General features: G+C 35.9%; 1 protein-coding gene across 1 annotated transcript in view; it reads left to right on the top strand.

Moving 5' to 3' along the window:
• Positions 1-20,257, top strand: part of TRHDE (thyrotropin releasing hormone degrading enzyme) — a 356,245-nt gene that overhangs the window by 188,282 nt on the left and 147,706 nt on the right. Inside the window, exons 4-5 of the mRNA XM_057742781.1 lie at positions 8,840-8,994; positions 11,791-11,904. Of these exons, the coding sequence (XP_057598764.1) occupies positions 8,840-8,994; positions 11,791-11,904 (269 nt within the window). The remainder of the gene's footprint in view (positions 1-8,839; positions 8,995-11,790; positions 11,905-20,257) is intronic.

Below are 20,257 nucleotides of genomic sequence, written 5' to 3'. Positions count from 1 at the left end.
CTTTTAAACTTCTTTGTATTCCCCATTGGTTTCTAAGCTCCATGAGGGTTTCATGGGACTGTGCCTTTATTGTTCAAGGTTTGTATATCCAGTGTCCAGATCAGTCTGGCCCATGTTGGGTAATGAATAAGTGTTTTAGGAATAAATGAAAAAAAAACACAGTAAATGAAACCTTCATAGAAAGGAACCTTACTTACAACCTACATTCTTTTAGATAACACCAAGTCTTTGTTATATAACAAGCATTAGTCAACTTGGCCTGTCACCAAATGATGGTGATAGGAGTCATTTAGTGTGTTTTTGATGTTTATGCCTAATCATGTCCATTAAAGTAAAGACCATGAGTTTTTGAAAAGAAGATGCAAAATATGGTGATGGAAATGAAAGTAGAGCTAATTTTAAAAATTAAATGGGTGAGAAAATGACAAACATTTCTTATGCATATGGGATAAGTCCTTTGGCATAAAAATTCTTTTTTCAGGGAAAAAGGGAATAAGACAAAACATGAAAGTGTTCCTCTTTTGCAACTGACAGTAATCAGTAAGTGTCAAGGAAAAGTGATTGCAGAAATGAAAAAAATAGTCTTCTGAGTGTGTGGCAGGAGGATCAGCAAAAACATTGACTGCATATTATGGCCTAATGCTAATTCTGGAGAATGCTAGGAGTTTGAGAGCTTAAATGCTAGGCTTGGGAATACAAGTAGTACTGATGAAAATTCTGTTATATGCTAAAATATGTAGCTGAAACTATTCTTTTTTGATGGAGATATGCCAAAATAGAAAGTCCATCAGCAGAAACTATGTTTTGTTTTAAAGCTTTGAAGGGCTGATTCGCTCTTTTTTTTTAAATTTTTATTGGTGTATAGTTGATTTACAGTGTTGTGTTAGTTTCAGGTATGCAACGAAGTGAAACAGTTACACACACACATATATATATATATCTACTCTTTGTTAGATTCTTTTCCCATATAGGTCTTAAATTTGGTGGAAATGTATCCAGGGATAGCAAAGCTTAAACTCCTCTTTGTCAAATGAACTCAAAAACAGCCATTCAGAACCTAATCTGTTTGTGAGTGAAAAAGAAATTTCAGAGTATTCATTAGAAAGGACGGAAATTTAGTTGTTCTCATTTTATAAACACCAGTAATAGGTGACTTCTATGAATTTTATCTTATTAATATTACTTTTCCAAATGCAATTTATATTTATACTAGTCACATATGGTAATTGTCAGAGCAAGGAGTTTTATTTTTTAGTACTCAAGCATGAATGCTTATGTAAATAGTATCTTCAAGTGGCAGTCATGGCATAATCAAAGCACAACTTTTTTTTTAACGTGCTATATCTTTAAAACTTATTTAGTGTCCCTGAATAATAAAATGGAAATGTACTATGACTTTTTTTTTTTGAAGTTTGTTCTTAGGTAGGTCCTGTATTGCTTTACACCATAAACAACATTTTCAATTCAGAAATCAGAATGCCTAACATAACACATTAGCCAACACTTCATCTTTGTTTGAAGCCAACATTCCTTCTCTCTCAAGCTAAGGTCTGTCATGCATCCGATTCCCCAAGGTGGGGATGAACTGGAAAGATCCCAAATAGCAATAGCATTGATTTATCATGTTTTGTGCTTAGGACTAAGTGCTTTACATGGACCATTTCCTTGAATCTTCACAACAACCTGCAAAGAAGAGGAGATGGAATCTGAGATTAAACAATTTATTTGAAGTTCCATAGCCAGTAAGTGTTAGACCTGGGTTTGGATCCCAAACAATGTGGACTCTAAAGCTCCAAGTTTTTTTTTTTTTTTAACTTACTTATTTATTTATTTATTTATTTTATTGACTGTGTTGGGTCTCTTTTTGCTGTGCGTGGGCTTTCTTTAGTTGCAGTGAGTGGGGGCTACTCTTTGTTGTGGTGTGTGGGCTCCTCATTGCCGTGGCTTCTCTTGTTGTGGAGCACGGGCTGTAGGCACGTGGGCTTCAGTAGTTGCAGCACATGGGCTCAATAATTGTGGCTCATGGGCTCTAAAGCGCAGGCTCAATAGTTGTGGTGCACGGGCTTAGTTGCTCCGCGGCATGTGGAATCTTCCTGGAGCCGGGATCCATCCAGTGTCCCCTGCAGTGGCAGGCAGATTCTTAACCACTGAGCCACCTAGAAAGCCCTAAAGCTCCAACTTTTATCTGTTATGTCTACTGCCTTCTACCAAGAAGACCTGGGCTTCAGCGCTGGAAAGATAACTTGGAATGTGATTGAGATGCTGCCTAGGACACAGCATGGAAGACAGTATTGAGGATGAAATTTAAAGGGTGAAGGAAACAGAAGGAAGACTTAGTTCAGAAGCCTGGGGATTTGAAAGCAGGATAGATTTGGGGTGGAAGAACCAGGGTACCGTTCAGAATGTGTCTGTTAAACTGGAGGGAGTGCCTCGGAGTGACACTTAGAGAAGAAGTTTAAAGGAGCAGACGAGCACTTCACACGGCCAAGAGTGAAACCATGGAACTGATGACCAGAACTGTAGAATTTGATGCTCTCTCTTGGAAATTGGTAATGGTTGCATATCTGTTTGGTTTGTAACATCAGACACAAAACTAGTTGTAAGCTATAGTCAGCATGACCTGTCATCAGAAGGGAAACGATCCTGGACAACAAACTCTGCTGATCTGCGAGCTCAGAATCTGGCCGTGACAGGGAGGAGAGGCCTGATACTGCACATAGTTTTTTGCTAGTGGGTATTTAATAATGTAGAACACATTAAAGTCTATTTCTAGCTTATGAAGTTATGCATCAGAACATTGCCACTAATGCTGGAGACTGGATTTTGGTTTGTACGTATTATTAGACCCCGTTTGGTGATTCTTTGAACGTTTCCACACAGTATCGGGGTTCCTTTTAGCACGATGTTGTCAGGGTAGTGGGATGCTTTTCGTGGTGACTGACTTTGCCCCGAGTCCAAAAGAGGAAGCTGCAAAGCTTTCTTAAGATTTAAGACAGGGGAGAGGATTATTCTAGAAGGAATAGTACATTAGTGTGTGTGTGGGGTGGGGGGACTGTCAATTAACAGTATACTATAAAGGTGCTTAGAGATTTTCCCCTGGAGCTCAAAGAGAGCTATCTGGGCACGTGGGTGGTGACAGATGACATTGGAGTGCGTGAGAACACTCAAAGAAAACTAGTGGAAACAGACACACAGATGGAAATCCTAGAACTTTGGTTTTCAAAAGTCAGAAGATGACAAGAAGATAAAACAAACAACAGCAACAAAAACAACAAGAAGAAAGGCTAATCTGAGAAGTGGAGGAGAAGCATGGATATCTTTCTATGACAGACCCTAATTTACCAGTGTGATAATTCTGAGCAGTATCAAAAAAATAAGAACCCAGAGGTCGCCATGAGATTTTGTGATCTGCGTTAGCGAGAGGTTTCAACATAGTGTTAAAGGCAGAAAGTGAATTCTAGCGCACTGACGGGAGCAGGTGAAGTCAGATTTTTATGCTAACTTATGTGATCACATTTACTAGCATTATATACATATTTGTTATCTGCCTATAGTTCTTAGGGCTAGAGTAATTCATTGGGAGCAGATTCCTATGTATAATTTCATTCAGGAATTTCTTTGAATTTCCAAGTAAGTTCTATTCTGAAACACTTAACATTTTCTTACTTCTGTCTTCAAGGCATTTTAATGAGTTGTGGTGGCTCATGTTAATGGATATAGCCTCAAGACAAATTACTTTGCAAAAATTAAAATAATTCATTGTAAATAAATCTTATCTTTAAAGTTAAGCAAATGGATATCTCAGTTACTGAAGATATATTTTTTGACAGCTTCGTTGAGGCAGAGTGACACGCAATGTGCTGCACGTATGTAAAGTGTACAATCTGATGCTTTAGGATATGCACACACCCATGAAATCATCACCACAATGAGCCTTTCCATCACCCCCGAAAGGTTCCGGTTGTTTTCCATTTATTTTTTTATTTGAAGAATAGTTGATTTACAGTGTTGTGCCCATCTCTGCTGTACAACAGTGACTCGATTATACACATATATACATTCTTTCCTGTTGCTGTTTTTAATCCCTCCTATCTGTGTCCCCAGGCAACTACTGATCTGCTTTTTTTGACATTATAGATTAATTTGCATTTTCTAAAATTTTATGTAAATGACATGAATCCCACAACATATGTATTTTTTCTTCCTTTTTACTCAGTGTAACTATTCTGGGGTTCATCCATGTTGTTGCATGTACTGATAGTTCATTTCTTTTTATTGCTAAATAATATTTTATTGTATGGATATACCACACATTATCCACTCCTCTATTGATGGATGTTGGAATTATTTCCAGTTTGGGGGTGTTGGAAATAAACTGTTATGAACATTTGTGTACAAGTCTTTATGTGGATATATCCTTTTTGCAGGTATTCAACATATAGATCTATTTATGAAATAAAGGTATAGAGCAGAGAGGCACAGTTAAATTATCTCTCAATAGTTGTTAGAACAAAATCCAAGTTTCTTCAGTACTTTGATATAAGGTTATTATGTCTGTAGTAGCATAATCTAATTTTTAAAATTTTCTCTCTCTCTCTCTCTTTTTTTTTTGTCTTCTGCCAGCCTTAGAATGAATGGTTCCCTGTATCTATTATAAAGCCTGTGACTGTCTGAGAAGCTGCCTCTTATGTCTGATTCCTCTGTGTTTTACTCTGTTCTCAATCACTTTATCTGAATCTGACTCCATTTGCTCAAGAGTCCTTGTCCGGTTGAAGTACAGCTTTGTTACTCAGGTCTGACTTCTCTGTCCTAGACCTCTGGAAACCAACCTGTCACCTGTTGCCTGCTTAGGTCACCATTGCCTGAGATCGCTGGCACCAGCCTTCAGCTGCCTCCTCACCACACCTGCTTAGGCTGCTAGTCAGGTTTTTGCTGTCTGATGACTGCTCCTGGCTGTACCTCTTCTTTATTCAAAACTCTTAGCCTCTGCATCTGGCCCACATCTGGAGTCTTCTCTTTGTGCCCGTTTGAGCCGATCCACATCCCAGTGTGCGCCTGCTTTGCTGACTTAGTCTTGGGGTCCCGACACCCCTTGGAGAACTGCAAGCAGAAGTGCCTCTGTTTTGCAATAGGCTTGTTCAGAAGTTCACGTGTTCCTGCAAGTAAATGGCCCCAGACCTGCTACTGCTATTGCCATCTGCTGGTGGCAGGCAGAGTTGACACAATGTCAACTAGTTTGTTCTATTGCCTAGTTTGTTCATATTTAAGGAACGTCTTTTGCCTAGTTTGTTTATATTTAAGGAACGTCTCAAGCTAAAATGCTAAGTAGAAGTATGTCTATTTGCCGTGTACTTGCACTCTGTACAATTCTCACATCTATACTCTTCTCCCTTATATGCATCAGCCACGCCAACCTTCATTCTGTCCAATATGCTAGCCTCACTTTCACCTTAGGGACTGTGCCCTCTTCTTAGAACAGTATGCTGCCACAGGTCTTCATACAGCTGGCTTCTACCATTATTCACACTTCAGGTGAGATGTGATTACCTTAGAGATGCCTGCCTGACCACACTCCACCCATTTCACCCCATCAGTGAGCCACTGTCTTACTTGATTATTTTTTGGTAGCATTTATCATTTACTAAATTTCTTTCATTCATTTATTACTTGTTAATTAACTGCCTCTTCCTACAAACGCCCACAAATAAATATAAGTGCCATGAGAGCAGGGAACAAGAAGCTCGGAGGACAGAACAATGCTTGTATTGAGCAAAAGAGATGCTCAATAAATACATACTTATATACGTGAATGCACATGGTACTTCTGTCTGCCTGTCGGAATCCTGTTTATCTTCAGAAGTCCAACTCAAATGCTCTCTCTTTCAAGAACTTCTTCTAGTAGATCTGTTTTCTCTCTCTTTCAAAGCACGTTTTATTTTCTTTATTTCTTATGTTAAGCTGTCATGTTTCCATGCAGTGGATACAGAGGCCATACTTGACTTATTTTAATATACATTTCAGACTTCGGGGCACAGCAAGTGCTTAGATGTTTGTCGAAGTCATGAATAAATGGAAATTAACTCTAAGACTGTTGACCATTTAATTTTTTCTTATTATGAAATATTTAAAGCATAGAGAAAATCAATAATTTATAAGTAATACCCATATACCCACTATCAGCTTTAAAAAATTAATCTTAAAACACATTTGAAATCCCTTGTATATGACCATCTGTGATACTGTAATTTATAAGAAATATATTCAAGTCATTTAGATTCTCATATATATTTGGTCTTCATACGTGTGTGGTTCCTGGCTCACAGGTCCCAAAACCCTGGGAATTTCCTAAGTGAGGAGACCCCTAAAGTTGTCTCTTGTTATGTTAATGAAGTGACTTTTGGAACTCACCTAAGGATGGGGGCTGGTTGCCAGGAGAACTAACCTTGTGATTAGAGGATTGGAACTTTTAGTCCAACCCCTTGGCCTTTTGGAGGGACGAGGGGAAAGGGTCTGGAGATTGAGTTCAGTCGCCAGTGGCCAATGATTTAATCAATCATTCCTCTGTAATGAGGTCTCTATAAAAACCCCAAAGGATGGGGCCCGGAGAGCTTCCAGGTGGGTGAACAGGTGAAGATCTGAGGAGAATGGCATGCTCTGAGAGGGAGTGGAAGCTCTTCACCTTTTCCCCATATCTTGTCCTATGCATCTCTTCTGTCTGGCTGTTCCTCAGATACAACCTTTTATAATAAACTGGTGATCTTTTAAGTTAAATGTTTCTTTGAGTTCTGTGAGCTGTTTTAGCAAATTAAACCCAAGGGGGAGGTCATGGGAACCTCTAATTTGTAGGCGGTCAGCGAGAAGTACAGGTAATGACCTGGACTTTCAATTGGCTTCCTGATCTGGAGGGGGTGGTGGAACCTCCAGTCTCTAACCCATAGGTCAGAGGCAAAGGTAACAACCTGGCTTTGGGACTGGCTTCTGAAGTGGGGATGGAGGGTGCAGTCTTGTAGGACTGAGCCCTTCACCTGTGGAATCTGATTCTACCTTTGGGTAGATAGTATCAAATTGAGTTGAATACTGGGTCACTCTGTTGGAATTCAAGAGCTGCTAATTGATAGTATGGGACAAAACCCCCTCCTTCCATCCCCCACCATGTACACATGTTGAAATTGGCCCCAGAAACCGAAAAGACTGCCCCTCATTCTTTCTTTCTCCTTTTTTTCCTGAAGCAGTCATAATTCTGAATTTGGTGTTTATCGTTCCTGTATGTGTATGATGGTGTGTGCATTTTATCACTACTATCTGTCTGAGCATGTGTATGTGTGTGCATATCCATTTGCAACCTATGGCATGATTCTGCTTGTGTTTAAGTAGTAGATAGTAAGGGTCACTCTACACCTTATTTGTTCCCTCAACAGTATATTTTTCAGATTACCCGTGTTGGCACATGTAGTGTTAGAATCTAGTGGTAAGACTATTTTAGGTGTTGTATGGTATTCCTTTTTAGAACTATTTCATAGTTGCTTTGTCAACCAGCTTGGTGAAAGGCATGTAGATTTCTCTTTTCACTCTTACAAACAATACTGCAGCACACATTTTTGTACCGTTTTTATCTTAGCATCCTAGGGGTTCAATCCAAGGCTGGTTCCAGGTTGCCTGGGTTCAAATCCTCACATTGCCACTTGCTTGCTTTCCCAAGAAGCATTGCGCACCAGCTATTTTCAGCCCTTCTCCCGAGCCAGGATGCCCTACCTCAGCCCCTGGCAGCAAGCCATCAGCTTGGCCCGATCCCTTTGGCTCCAGTGGATCCTGCTAGAGCCAATTCCCAGATGCCACTGCCTGCTCCTGGAGCCAGACCCCAGCAGGCCTGTGGCTTCACATGCAATCTCTCCTTTGTATTTATGTACCATTTCTGGTTCATGGAGAGGTTTATTTTCAAGCTTGGAGGGGATTTTTAGTTTTTCCTTTTAATATTTTATTTATCAGTGCTATGTGTTTGGAGCAGAAGGAGTGCATCGAAGCACAAACTTACTGTGTCACCTTAACCAAAATTTGATAAGACCTCTACAACCTTTTAAAATAAGCACAGATCTTAAAATCATCTAATCATAGATTTTTGGAGCTGTAAGGGATTTTAGAGGTCATGATGTCCAATGACCTTATTTTATAGGTGAGAGAATTGTGATGTTGAGAAGTTAAGTGATTTACTGATGCCATGTATTTAATAAATCATGGAGATAGGACCAGAACCAAAGTCTGCAGGTTCCCTCAATAGTCCTTTTGACACTACATCTACTATTATAGTTTTCTCTATATGAACTATATTTACATGTAACATTTTATTTTTAACAGAATGTCAAAAATACATTCGAATTAAGCAATTAGAAATATGACATGTCAGATTTTTAAACTGATGTGAGATGTCTTCTCTTGAACAATGTTGAGGTAAAAGCAAGAGAACAGTACTCATGCATTGAGCTGAATATATTTTCATTAGAAGGCACAATGCCTTTTGACTCTGTAGATTCCTGCTGCATTTGGTTTCCTTGACTTTCTGCAACTTATTAGAATAGGCCCATCAATAATGGTGCTGATACTTCCAACCTCCTATAGCACTGGGTCTGAAAATGAACTGTGATGGATGGATATGGCCAGCGTTTACAGTGATAGCCTATATTTCTGCTGTCACATAGAAATGGCAGGTAGTTTAATTTAGGAAAAAATGACTAAGAAAGAGCAAGTATTCCTTCTAATTAGGATTTCTGGACTTTTGTCGGATATGAATTTAGAATCTGGCATGTTTGTTAAAGCCTTTGGAATTGTTTTATTCTATTTCTAGATCTTTTAGCTGTGCCTAAGCATCCGTATGCTGCTATGGAGAACTGGGGACTAAGTATTTTTGTGGAACAAAGAATACTGCTGGATCCCAGTGTTTCATCTATTTCTTATTTGCTGGATGTCACCATGGTCATTGTTCATGAGATATGTCACCAGGTATGAGAAAAAGGATCAGGTGTAAGTATAATTGCAAACTATCGAGAATGTAGAATGATTTTGGATACTTAGATTAGGAGCTGCGTTATTATCCTCCCAATTAAGTTTTAATTCTGTATAGAGCACCGTGTAGTTCTTTTTGGAAGTTATGTTGCTTTTCTCAAAAGATGGCACAAACGAAAGCAAACACACGAATCATATTGAATAAGCAACTGTCATTCAGTTCAGTTGAGGAGTGAGATGGCACTGCTACCCAGCAGCCTCTTTGGAGACCCTATCCACTCACTATTCTTTGTCAAGCTTACTTTATTTCGTTGTGATTATTGGTGTGGATATATGGTAAGTGCAGTGATGGCAATGATTTATTGCATTGCTGCAAGATGCAGCCGAGTTTTGTGTACATGTCAGAATTTGCTTTTGCTGAAATCAATTTGTTATTCCCCTTCTCCCATCACACAGACACTTAGGAAGTCTTTCACTAACTCAGCCACAGACTCTTTGTTCTCAAATGATTGATATTTTTTTGTCTTGGCATGTTTAGAAATTCATATGTAAATTAGTCAGCTTTGTCATGAAGCTAAGATAAAATGAATTTCATTTTGATTTTATGCACTTTCTTACAATGAGCGGAAGGTATTACAGAGATTACACAATGCTTAGTTGAATCTCGATCCTCGTGAAAAAAATAACTGAAAATAAACCTTTGTGCTCATAAAAAACAATCCTTGTCCTGGTTACCAGAAACTATGGATAGTTTTTAAGTGAAAACACCAGAAATCTCAGTGTGATACCACATGACTTCAATTTGCTATCAACGCAAAATCTTTTTAAAAAGCTTGAAAACCTTAAGGAAGTGTGAGGTGGAAAATGCTGTCAGTGAAAGAAGGTGAACAGGTAAATGTTAATACACGAATAGGGACTTCTTTGTAAATTGTTCCAGGTCATATGACCATTTACCTAAATGTCAGCCTTTTGCAGTGAACCTGTAAGATGTTTGTACCTGTCATGCTAGCCGACTTGGGCATGTGTTCCTTGCTTCAGAGACTTAAGGGGATTCATTATAGAGATAACCAGGGCTTCTCTGTTGTGCTAAAAATGGTTTCCAGCTGAACATACAATTCTTTGATGCAAAAGCCGTTTCCTTTTCGAACGTTCCTAGAAACAAGTTACATGTAGAGTTCTGTTGAAATAAGAGGACTTTGATGATCATTGTTCCTAGAATTTGGAACAATCTGGATTTCATTTGTTCCAGGTTCTCAGTTACTTTCTTGTTCCAGTTTAGTGGTGCTTGGCTGCTACTATGAGGAAATGAACCAGAAGGTGGGAGAAATACATAATAAATTTCACTATCATTGCCAAATTATTTTCTACATTCCCATCTCTCCTCACCTATTTGTCTTCACAATTCTTAAGACAGGCTTTCAATTTAAGGGAGAAGAAACATTAATCTCTGATCAAGAATAAAAAATAAATGTCATTTATTTTGCGGTCATCAGCATAGTCAGCGTTCTCTCTTATTTGTATTTCGATTAGAGATCCTCTTGAGTAAGTGATACTTTATTATTAGCATTGCAATGCTTAGCCACCAAGCTCTTTACTCCTAAAGTGGTAAAGCTATGATCTGATACTTGTCTGACTGCCTTTTCCTTCTGTTTCTTAAATAGCTCACTCCACTTAGAGTCTTCACAGTGAGGGTTACTTACAAATGCCTGGATTCCTCTTGCCTAAGGCTTTCCCCTGGCTTCTTCTTATCATTAAAGTCTGAGCTCAGATGTCATCTGCTTAGAGAGAACCTTTTTGCTTTCACAGCCTAGAGCGACCCTTCCCCATTCCTTATCACGCTTTAGTAGGATCTGAAATTGCATTGTTCATTTGCTTATTTGTTATTTTCTATCTCACCTCATCATCCCTTCCTCCACAATAAAGTGTCAGCTGCTTGAGAAGGGACATTGTCTGACTTTGCATCATTAAATCCCAAGTCTTTAGGATTTTTCCTGGCATATAATGTGGTTTTTTTTTTGGTTTGTTTTGTCTTTTAATGAAAAAATAATTCCTTTAAGCTTTTGCTGAACTCAGCCAGGATTTCAGAGTAATGCATCATGATCTAATCAAAACACCAATTAAAAATTACAACATTATTTTTCCTGAAGGGATCTTAGAGATTTTTTTTTTTAATTAGTCCAACCCTCATTGTCATAGAATCACGGAGAGTCAGGTGTGGAGCATCTTAAAGCCCTTAGTCCCTTCAATCAGCCGATGTCGTCTGTGAATTGCCTCTGGCACTGGAAGGTGCTGCTTCAGTACTTCCTGTGATGAGCTGTTTCTCGAGGCAGTATTTTCCATCGTCGTCCATTTCAGTCTGTTAGAGGGTCTCCTATATTTTTAGCAACCTCTACCAATCTACCAACCCTAATTTCCATCCATTAGTACTGATTTCTCCCCTGTAGGGCCATAAGACCGAAGCCTTTTCTTCTTCTATATACTAGGTCTTCAAATATTTGAAGGCAGCTGTCATCGTTTTTTTTCCCCTGAGTCCTTTCTTCTTCAGGTTAAATATTCTTTTTGTGTTCTTTGATGATTCTATTTTTGTTCTCCCCGAATGCATTTATAAAAAATTAGCATCACCCAAGTAGTCGAATAAATCAATAGTCTTGCTACAATGAATTTTAAGATCATAAAATCCATTGGGGAATGAATTCCAGTTGTGATATTCATAGTTTAATACATTTAATTATAGATAAAATAATTCTGGAGTAGATGTGATTTTATCTGATGTGCATTCGTTTGTTACGGCAGTGGTTTGGTGACCTCGTGACTCCTGTGTGGTGGGAAGATGTGTGGCTGAAGGAGGGATTTGCTCACTACTTTGAGTTTGTTGGTACAGACTACCTCTACCCTGGCTGGAACATGGTAGGTGCACTTTTTAATTGTTTGGAACTCTCAGTGAAAGGTTGATCCCGTGTTACATTGGGCTTATCATCAGATATGACTGAAATTACCAACCGATGTTTAAAAACAATTAGCTATCCCATAAAGGAAAAGTAACCCAAAATGTAAATGGTAGTATTCCAAAAGACCTCTCTTTTATTTATTAGAACTAAGTAGAGTCTGATTGGGTATACACTGATTTCAAAATGGTGCAAATTTTCTAAATAGAAATATTTTAGATTGCAGTATTTGATAACAAAGATAAATTATCCTTTAAAACAGAGGAGGTAACAGTCATTGATAAATTATATTTTAAGTGTATAGGATGTTTCAATACATAGAAAAATGAGACCTTAATATTTCTTCAATGTGATGAACTCAAAAATTAGCAAAAAATTTTGATGCATTTTTGTTGCTTTTACCTTAGGATTAAATGATTTAATAAGAGGTCACTAACTTTATAAAGAGTTGTGCATATTATACCCATACCTGTATGTCTGAACCTGAAGTAGGATTTGTTTTACCTTAAGCAGTGATGTTCTAGAACATCCTAGAAGAAAATATGGAGGGAGGGTATGATTTCTATATGTCATTTAATGTAAGCTTTTCATTTAGTATAAGCAAATTACTATTAATCAGTAAGTGACTATGTTATTATTAAACAGAACCCAGGATATGTGTTGTTTTGGAACTTGAATTTTGGATTTATTTTAAGTGGCACTATGTAAAAGTTGCAAAGTATTAACATTTGTCAATTTCCAGAAGCTCAAATTTCACCTGTGATATAGCATGAGTCATAATATATATTTATTTTACACTACTGTTTTTTGATGTTTAAGTTATTAATAATATGTTATTATCTAGTTATCTGTCATGATTACAAGTATGATCTGAATAGTATTTAAACCAAGGTAAAATCATGATATAATTTCTCCACCATAAATTCAGTCAACTCCTGCTAAGTATAAGACAGGCAATCTTACATATCTCAGAAGAAATGTTACAATTGTAATATCATACTTATAAGCTTGAATTATCCATTTTTTTTATATTTTATAAAGGCAACATGGTTCATTTGCACAAATGTGTGAGACTTTTACTTAGCCTTATATATCTAGGTATGTATGTATATGTAATACAATTTAAAAAATCTTATGTGAACTGTTTTATTATGGCATTAAAATTAATTAAAAATGCCTAAAGAACTTTGAAGAAGAATCATCAATACCATCAATATTATTTTTAAACAAATATGAAGTTTAAAAACTGAAATATTTAAGGATATTGAAACATTTGTAAAAATATATTTTGGTGTTTAGTTGACTTTCAACCAAATTTGTTTAAGATTTTCATTTAATTTTCATTATGTTGTGGATTATTACTGATTTATAATTCTATTATGTTTAAATATTTAAAAATGTTCGCTTTACAAATGGCATGCTACTCATACAGGTAAGCTTTTTTTTTTTTTTTTAGCTCATTCAGCTAGGTATCTATGACAAAATCCTTTCTATTCATCATTATAAAAATACATCTTAGATTAAAAAGTAATCAACAGGATTATACTCAAGGTGAAAACTGACCGCTTTTAATGGTTTTATCAATGCAGTATATCCTAAGTTTCAATGTCCTCATACTGGATTTTGTCTTTGAATAAGTTTTTACATTGCTTCATTACTGTTACCAGTTGTTATAAATGAAGAACATTTTTGTAAGGAATATTGAAGATGAACAGAGTATAAATAACACATCTGAGACGTTGTGCTTAATAGAATACAGACCGTATACTGGAAGTATAAAAACCTTGGGATGGTAAGATATGAATCCATATTTTATAATAAAAATGGGAATTCATGATGGGTTAAACTAAGAAATGAAAGAATAAACTCCATCACAGTTAATTAAGCAATAGCAAAAACAGGTTTTATTATTATGTCTCTTTATATTCAGATATTAAAGATTACAAATACTTTCTGATCATTGGCTGTTTTTACTTTTTCAGTAGTTTTTAAAATTTATTTTGTAGGCAACCTCAATATACTAAATTTATAAGACCTGTAAGAAGAGACTCTACACAAATGCTCCTCCATGGATCATTAATATCTTCTTTGCAAACAAAATTTTAAGACTAAGTTAGCCACATCGATAAGGAAGGATATTAAGTGGCTTTAAGGCTGTGTCAGCATTACTTTTCATAATGGCATCAGCAAAAGAATGAAAGAAATACTAGAAAGAACAAGAGTGATGGCTGTGTCAGCAGTAACTCATAGTGTTGTGATATGCACAAATGCTTACCTAGGAGAACAAGGCTTGGGCTACACAAGAACTTAGCTTAAATTAGAAAAACCAGAAGTCAAGCTTGTGTCAGAAGTAAAGAAATTCAGGAAGCTGACCTCTTTTGTCTCTAATCTCAGAAACAGTGCTTTTATTATTTTTAGACACCAGGGCTCAAGCACTGAAATACAATTTCAATTTGCTTAGGGAGATAACTATGACAGTCTACTTCGATGGAATAGCAATAAAGAAGCCCAGAATTACACAGTATTGTTAAGGAAGCTCTTGCTCTGCTTTAGGATAGTATACTTGTGTAGTCTGCTTAACTGTTAGTAAAATCTTAGGTTGCGTGTATGTGTTTGTATGTGTTTACAGCCAGTTACTGCTAAAGAAATAATGTTTTCACATTAAGAACACTACATGGAATAAAAGCTGCCATAAAATCTTGTTCCCCAACAAACTTATCAAGGATACCATCTTATAGATATAGGCCTTTACCGGTTGTATGGTAGAAGGTCAGGAGAATGGATTGGCAAGAAGAAATTCAGATACCAAGAAAGGCATTTCACTTCTTGGACTCACCCTTATCATTTGAGAAATGGGATGATCGTATTGACTGAGTAAGCACACATAATTTTCGTGACGATAAAATAACTTGCGAGGTCTTGGAAATGTATGAACTGTTATACAAATGTGAGTAGGTATCATGGACCTGGAAAATAATAAATGCTCCATTAGAAAGGGGCATCAATTTTATGTATAAATACCCTAACATTTCCAACTCCAGTAATCTGTTCTGACAGCCTAGATTTATAACAATTATGTATAGATTGCAAAAAATTTTCTGTAATTTTTGTATCTAGACTCACTCTCCCCAAATCAATGCTTATCTATATTGGCAATGTGAACTATTCTATAGGAACATAAACCTTATATCATGTTGCATTCATCAAAGAGAAGTGTCAAGATCAACAGAAGCAACTTCTTTAGCTCAGGGCTAGGGTTAGATTTCATAGGGCAAGTCGTCCTTTTGCTTGATGTTATTTTATCAAAGTTGGTTGTTAATGACAACATTGTTAGATGAATTAAGTTACAGTATGCTATTGATGGCAGTCATATTAAATCTTGCTGTGTTTCCTCCAAAGGGAGAAAAGAAAGGACTCATGAAGCATAGTTACTATTCTTCAACAATTCTTTATCATTTTAATTTGAAAAAGTCTATGATAAAGGAGGTTTTGTACAGGAAAAGGATGAATAGTAAAATGATACCATGAAGAACCCCTTATTTTACAGACCTGGTGCTGATGCCGGCAAAATCATATTCCCTGTTCATATTGCACAGGTTTTCACTATAATTTGTATTTGTATAATAGGTGTATCCTTTAGTTTCCTGCATGTAGCATTGTAAGGACATGCTTGCTATAATGAGAATTATTAAACATGAGTATATGTTCTTTTATTAAATAATTTGGAATGCTAAGGAGCTTCACACAGCAATAATTTTATACACTGATAAAGTCTGAGGACTGGGAATTCTTCCTAAATTTTTATGAGGACACATACCTGGGCATAAAGATAACTGTTAATAGAGAATCATGCAACTAAACTTCATTATGCTAAATACTGAGGATATCTCAAAGTGTGTTGCCCAAAACCTTGATAAATTTTCTCGATGTTTTTATCATGGGCAGGACTAAAATAGTAAAAATGAATTTTGCCATTAGACTCAGTATCATTTTAATATGCTCCAACAAAAATTGCCTGCTAAATTTAATAGGCATTGCAATAAAATTACTTTTACTTCTTAGATTATTTTATTTTTATTCAAAAAGAAGTTGAGAAAATCATTGGTGAACTGAAATAGATACAGAGTTTATTGAGTTCAATTTTTTTCCAGTTTAAATGTAAAGATATACTGCTTAATTATTCTAAACAATAATAAACACTCTACTATTCAGAGAGGTGGCAATAGAAAATTAGAGAGAGAAAAAAGTTGTTTTGCTTAATATTTTACTTGTTCAGCTGTTCATGTCAAGTCCATCTTTGGTTTGATGTTTGTAAAGAAACATGCTTTCACATGCTTTTTAAAATTAGTTAATATACATTTCAGTAGTCGTTGGTACCTTGGTGCTATTGCCTATGATTCATCAATATCAAAATATATTTGCCCAGGAGAGCTATACTGTCAGAGATAGACCATTTAGGAATTAAATATTTGTTTTAGAATCTTACCTTATTAGTGCTGAATACCGTATATGTGTGTGTGTATACATACATATATATACATGTATATATACATGTATGTGTATATATATATGATTTTCCATACAGTTGTATTTTGTCTATTATGATAGAAAATCCACATATAATATTCTACTCCTGAGAAGTCAGTAAATTAGAAGGTGATCCAGTTGTTTTCAACTGGTTGATGATATTTATTCTCAAATGACTGACATATTGAGTATGAAAAATTTAAAGGCTTCTTATGGCTAGTCCCAAGGGTCCATGGTATTTTTGATCCTTTTCAGTAGCTTAAAAGTGACATTTACATTGAAAGACTAGAAGCAAAGTAGACGAAGTGCCCGCTTGGTTCTCTTGGGGGTCACGGTCCTCAAAATGGACTTCTTCTTTGTGCTTTCCCTTCACTCTTCCCTCCAAACCCTCTGCAAGTAATTTTTCTTTGTGCTGAAAACATCAACTTCCGTTTTTTAAAGAAGAGAAACAATTTCTTTTTTCTTATTTGAGAGGATCTGGAGAGTCGTAGCTTTCTATTCTGGGAGAACGGGTTGCTTTTACCTTAGCATTAATGGTCAGAAAAGTTTGGGGTTTTGGTGGACAATAGGCCTATAACAAACAAAGAAAGTCTACAGAGGAAGTAAGAGCTGCAAAGAGAGCAGCAGCTGGTACCCTCAGAGGAAAGGGACTCGTAGAATTCGGGTCTGAATTCTGAGTAAATGTAGGTGCATTGAGAATGACACTAACACTCAGAGTATACCAATTAGGATAATCCAAAAAATGCTGTCAGTGTGAGGAAGCAGGCCAGAGACTTGGTTTCTAATTAATGGTGACTCAAGAGGTACTAAGAATTTCTAGCAAAGAATAACAGTGAAAACAGGAAGTGCATCTGTTACACTAACATGTTAAAATAACTCTCACTAAGGCTAATCCAATAACTAATTGGATTAACATTTTCTCAGTTTAGGACTAATTCTGTCCTAAACTGAGAAAATGTTTTTACAAGTGATCTTACTGATGTGTTGGTCGCCTTGTTAAGGACATCTTTTAGAATGAAGAGTGAATATGGCCAGTCCTTTGTTAATTGTTGATGTACATTAACTGACTTAGAAATTTTATGGCACAAACACATTTTTGAGGATAAAATGTCAATCAAAGTATTGGTATTGCATTCATACATTTGTCTGTTTACATTTATAATTCTTATATAAGAATCAAGACATTGGCTTCACAGTTTGGGAAATGGAAACTTGAAAAGCTTCTCATCAAGCTGTGTTAAGTCTCGGAAAATGTAAATCTGCTTCATTTACTGCTTCAAATGGAAGATCAGCTTTTATTAAGTAAGATATCTTTAGAAAGCAAAGAAAAAGTAAACATAATTCATTAGCTTTCACATATACTTACATATACTTCTGTATATTCAGGTACATGTTTGGGAGGTATTACTTAGTCACATTACCTCACTTTTTTTTTTACTATATGCATTTTTAACATTTAAAACAAAGCTGCAAATTGAAATTTCATGTATGTTCTTAAAGGATGATATTTTAAAAAGTCATTTATGTTCTGAAAGACACTAAGTGTTTCAGGTTTTGTATATTTTAAACTTGGAGATAAAAGATAAATGAGCATTCCCTTTGGAATAAAATATTTCTTCTGAAGACCGTGTTCAGGTTTGCATGGTGTCAAGGTCTTTCTACATTTCCTAGGAATTTCAAAAGCAACCAATAAGTTGACAGGATTAGATACTTCCTAAGAAGAAAATTCTTGCTGAACCTGGAGCCTAAGAATAGTGCAAGGCTGTCCTTTTTCATTTCTAGAAATAATGCAGGAAAAGTTAACCCATTCATTCGCTTTTTAGGTTAGAGCAGTTTGCAAGCAAAATATTCCGATTTGCTAAAAGTGGTTGGACGTCACTTGATAAACAAAAAAAATGATGATGCCAAAAATTTATACCAAAATGATGAAATGTTTTGTTAGACATCATTGCTCTCAAGTATTGATGATTTGCAACAGCAGATTGTACCAGTTCAATCTGTCCCTTTTACCATGCTTGGTAAAAAGATTTATCTTCTTATTAAATGTGAATTGTTCAACACTTGATATTATTCAGTATTTTCCCAGATATGTTAAAAACAATTTGCTTTGCAAAATCTGTAATGTGAACTCAACCAAAAAGGAAAGCTAGGGACTAAGAGGACAATCAAAGAATAATTCATTAATTTTCTAATTATTAATCATCCTTAACCAGGCAGCTATATGTTTTAAAAGACATTAGAACACAAGTCATTTCTAAGCAAGGAGTGACTGTCTCAGGCCATAACACTTTATGGGACTTTTTTTTTTTTTTCCTTTTCATCAAGGTTACCTTAACACTCTTCAGATGTTACTAGACAAAGATGTGGTAAATGAAAGTAGTGAGTTCAAATGACATGAATCAAAAAATGTAAAAGAGCTTCCTGTCAAGAGTAAGCAAAAAGCAATAATTTGAGGTTGATGAAGATTTTGCTTCAATTACTCCAGTAACACTTGCAATAATAAAGACTTCCATAGTATTTACTGTGTACCATTAGACACTTTACGTGTGTTAACTCGCTGTGAAATAGGGTAAGACCTTCTGGTCGGTATCTTGAGTGTACACATCTTTGCTATCATTTTTCTTAAGAGTCTGAGAGTGTGGTAATGGCTAGAGTACCATGCAGGCCACCACTCAGAGGCAGCTCTCTTCAACCAAGAATCCAAAAAGATGATTTGGGGTAGAACATGTTTTGACACTGAGCTGAATAACCTCTGTGGATCTACAGTTCACAAATGTAAGTAAGCCCCTTTTGAAACATTTCTATCTTTAGCTTTTTACCTTTCCCTGGGACTAAAATAAAATTCTAATGATTGGAGTGTTATCCTTGTCATATTTGTCTTTAAAAATTAAGATATGTGGAGGTGCTTTCTTTTCTCGGAGAACCTACTTCAAATCCACCTGTGTCCAATTAACTCCTTGAATCATTTTATTTTCTCTTCTTGAGATTTTATTTATAGTTCAGTGATGTCTTTCCTGAGTGGTGTTAATGTTAATTTTATATAAACTGGTCTGATGGATTGCCACCACTTTTTTATTACCATTCCATTCAGTTATACATTTCATTCATTTTGTTTAATTCATTCAAAGAATTATCAAGTACCCAAAATGAGACATTCATTTTGCTTATTTCTATGGAATAAACCTCATGGTTTATTAGAAGAGCTATATATCAGCTTCCTATACACACTGTATTTTTTTCTTTAGTGTGGTGGTTTCAGTTCGAAGGTGTGGGTGGATTTAGAATTTTTTTTTTTTGATCTTAGTTGACCAACCATGCCTCTGTCAGAAGTTGTTTTGTTTATGTAGTAGCTCAAAAACACAGATCCATAACCTCAATTAGACTGTTCATATTCATAGACATGTTTGGAAAATAAAATTTAGCACAATAAGTTTCAGAGGATTAGCCCAATAATGGAACAGAAAGAATATTTAGCTACCTATTATTATTTTTGTATTACGTGGATCAAACATGTTCTCTAATATTTGCTCAGATTTACCTAATTACAATAGCTATTTATTTTTATTTAGAATTTGAGTATCTTTCTGCTCAATTAAGTTCTCTTCTTTCCCTAAGCTTCACAGCTTTGCTTGGATGATAAGTACTTTAAGAAAAATATTTTTGTACTTTTGGTTGTAGTGGTGGTTGTGGTAGTGGTGGTATGGTCAGATAGTTTCATCTAAATATTATTTATTTCCCAAGTTTTCTGATTAAAGAGTTCAGTTCGTTTGCTCCTAAAGAGCAAAACT

The sequence above is a fragment of the Hippopotamus amphibius genome, chromosome 7, assembly GCF_030028045.1.
Source record: "Hippopotamus amphibius kiboko isolate mHipAmp2 chromosome 7, mHipAmp2.hap2, whole genome shotgun sequence".
Taxonomy (NCBI): Eukaryota; Metazoa; Chordata; class Mammalia; order Artiodactyla; family Hippopotamidae; genus Hippopotamus; species Hippopotamus amphibius.
The sequence above is the reverse complement of the archived record's forward strand: the minus strand, read 5'-3'. Positions and strand labels throughout refer to the sequence as shown.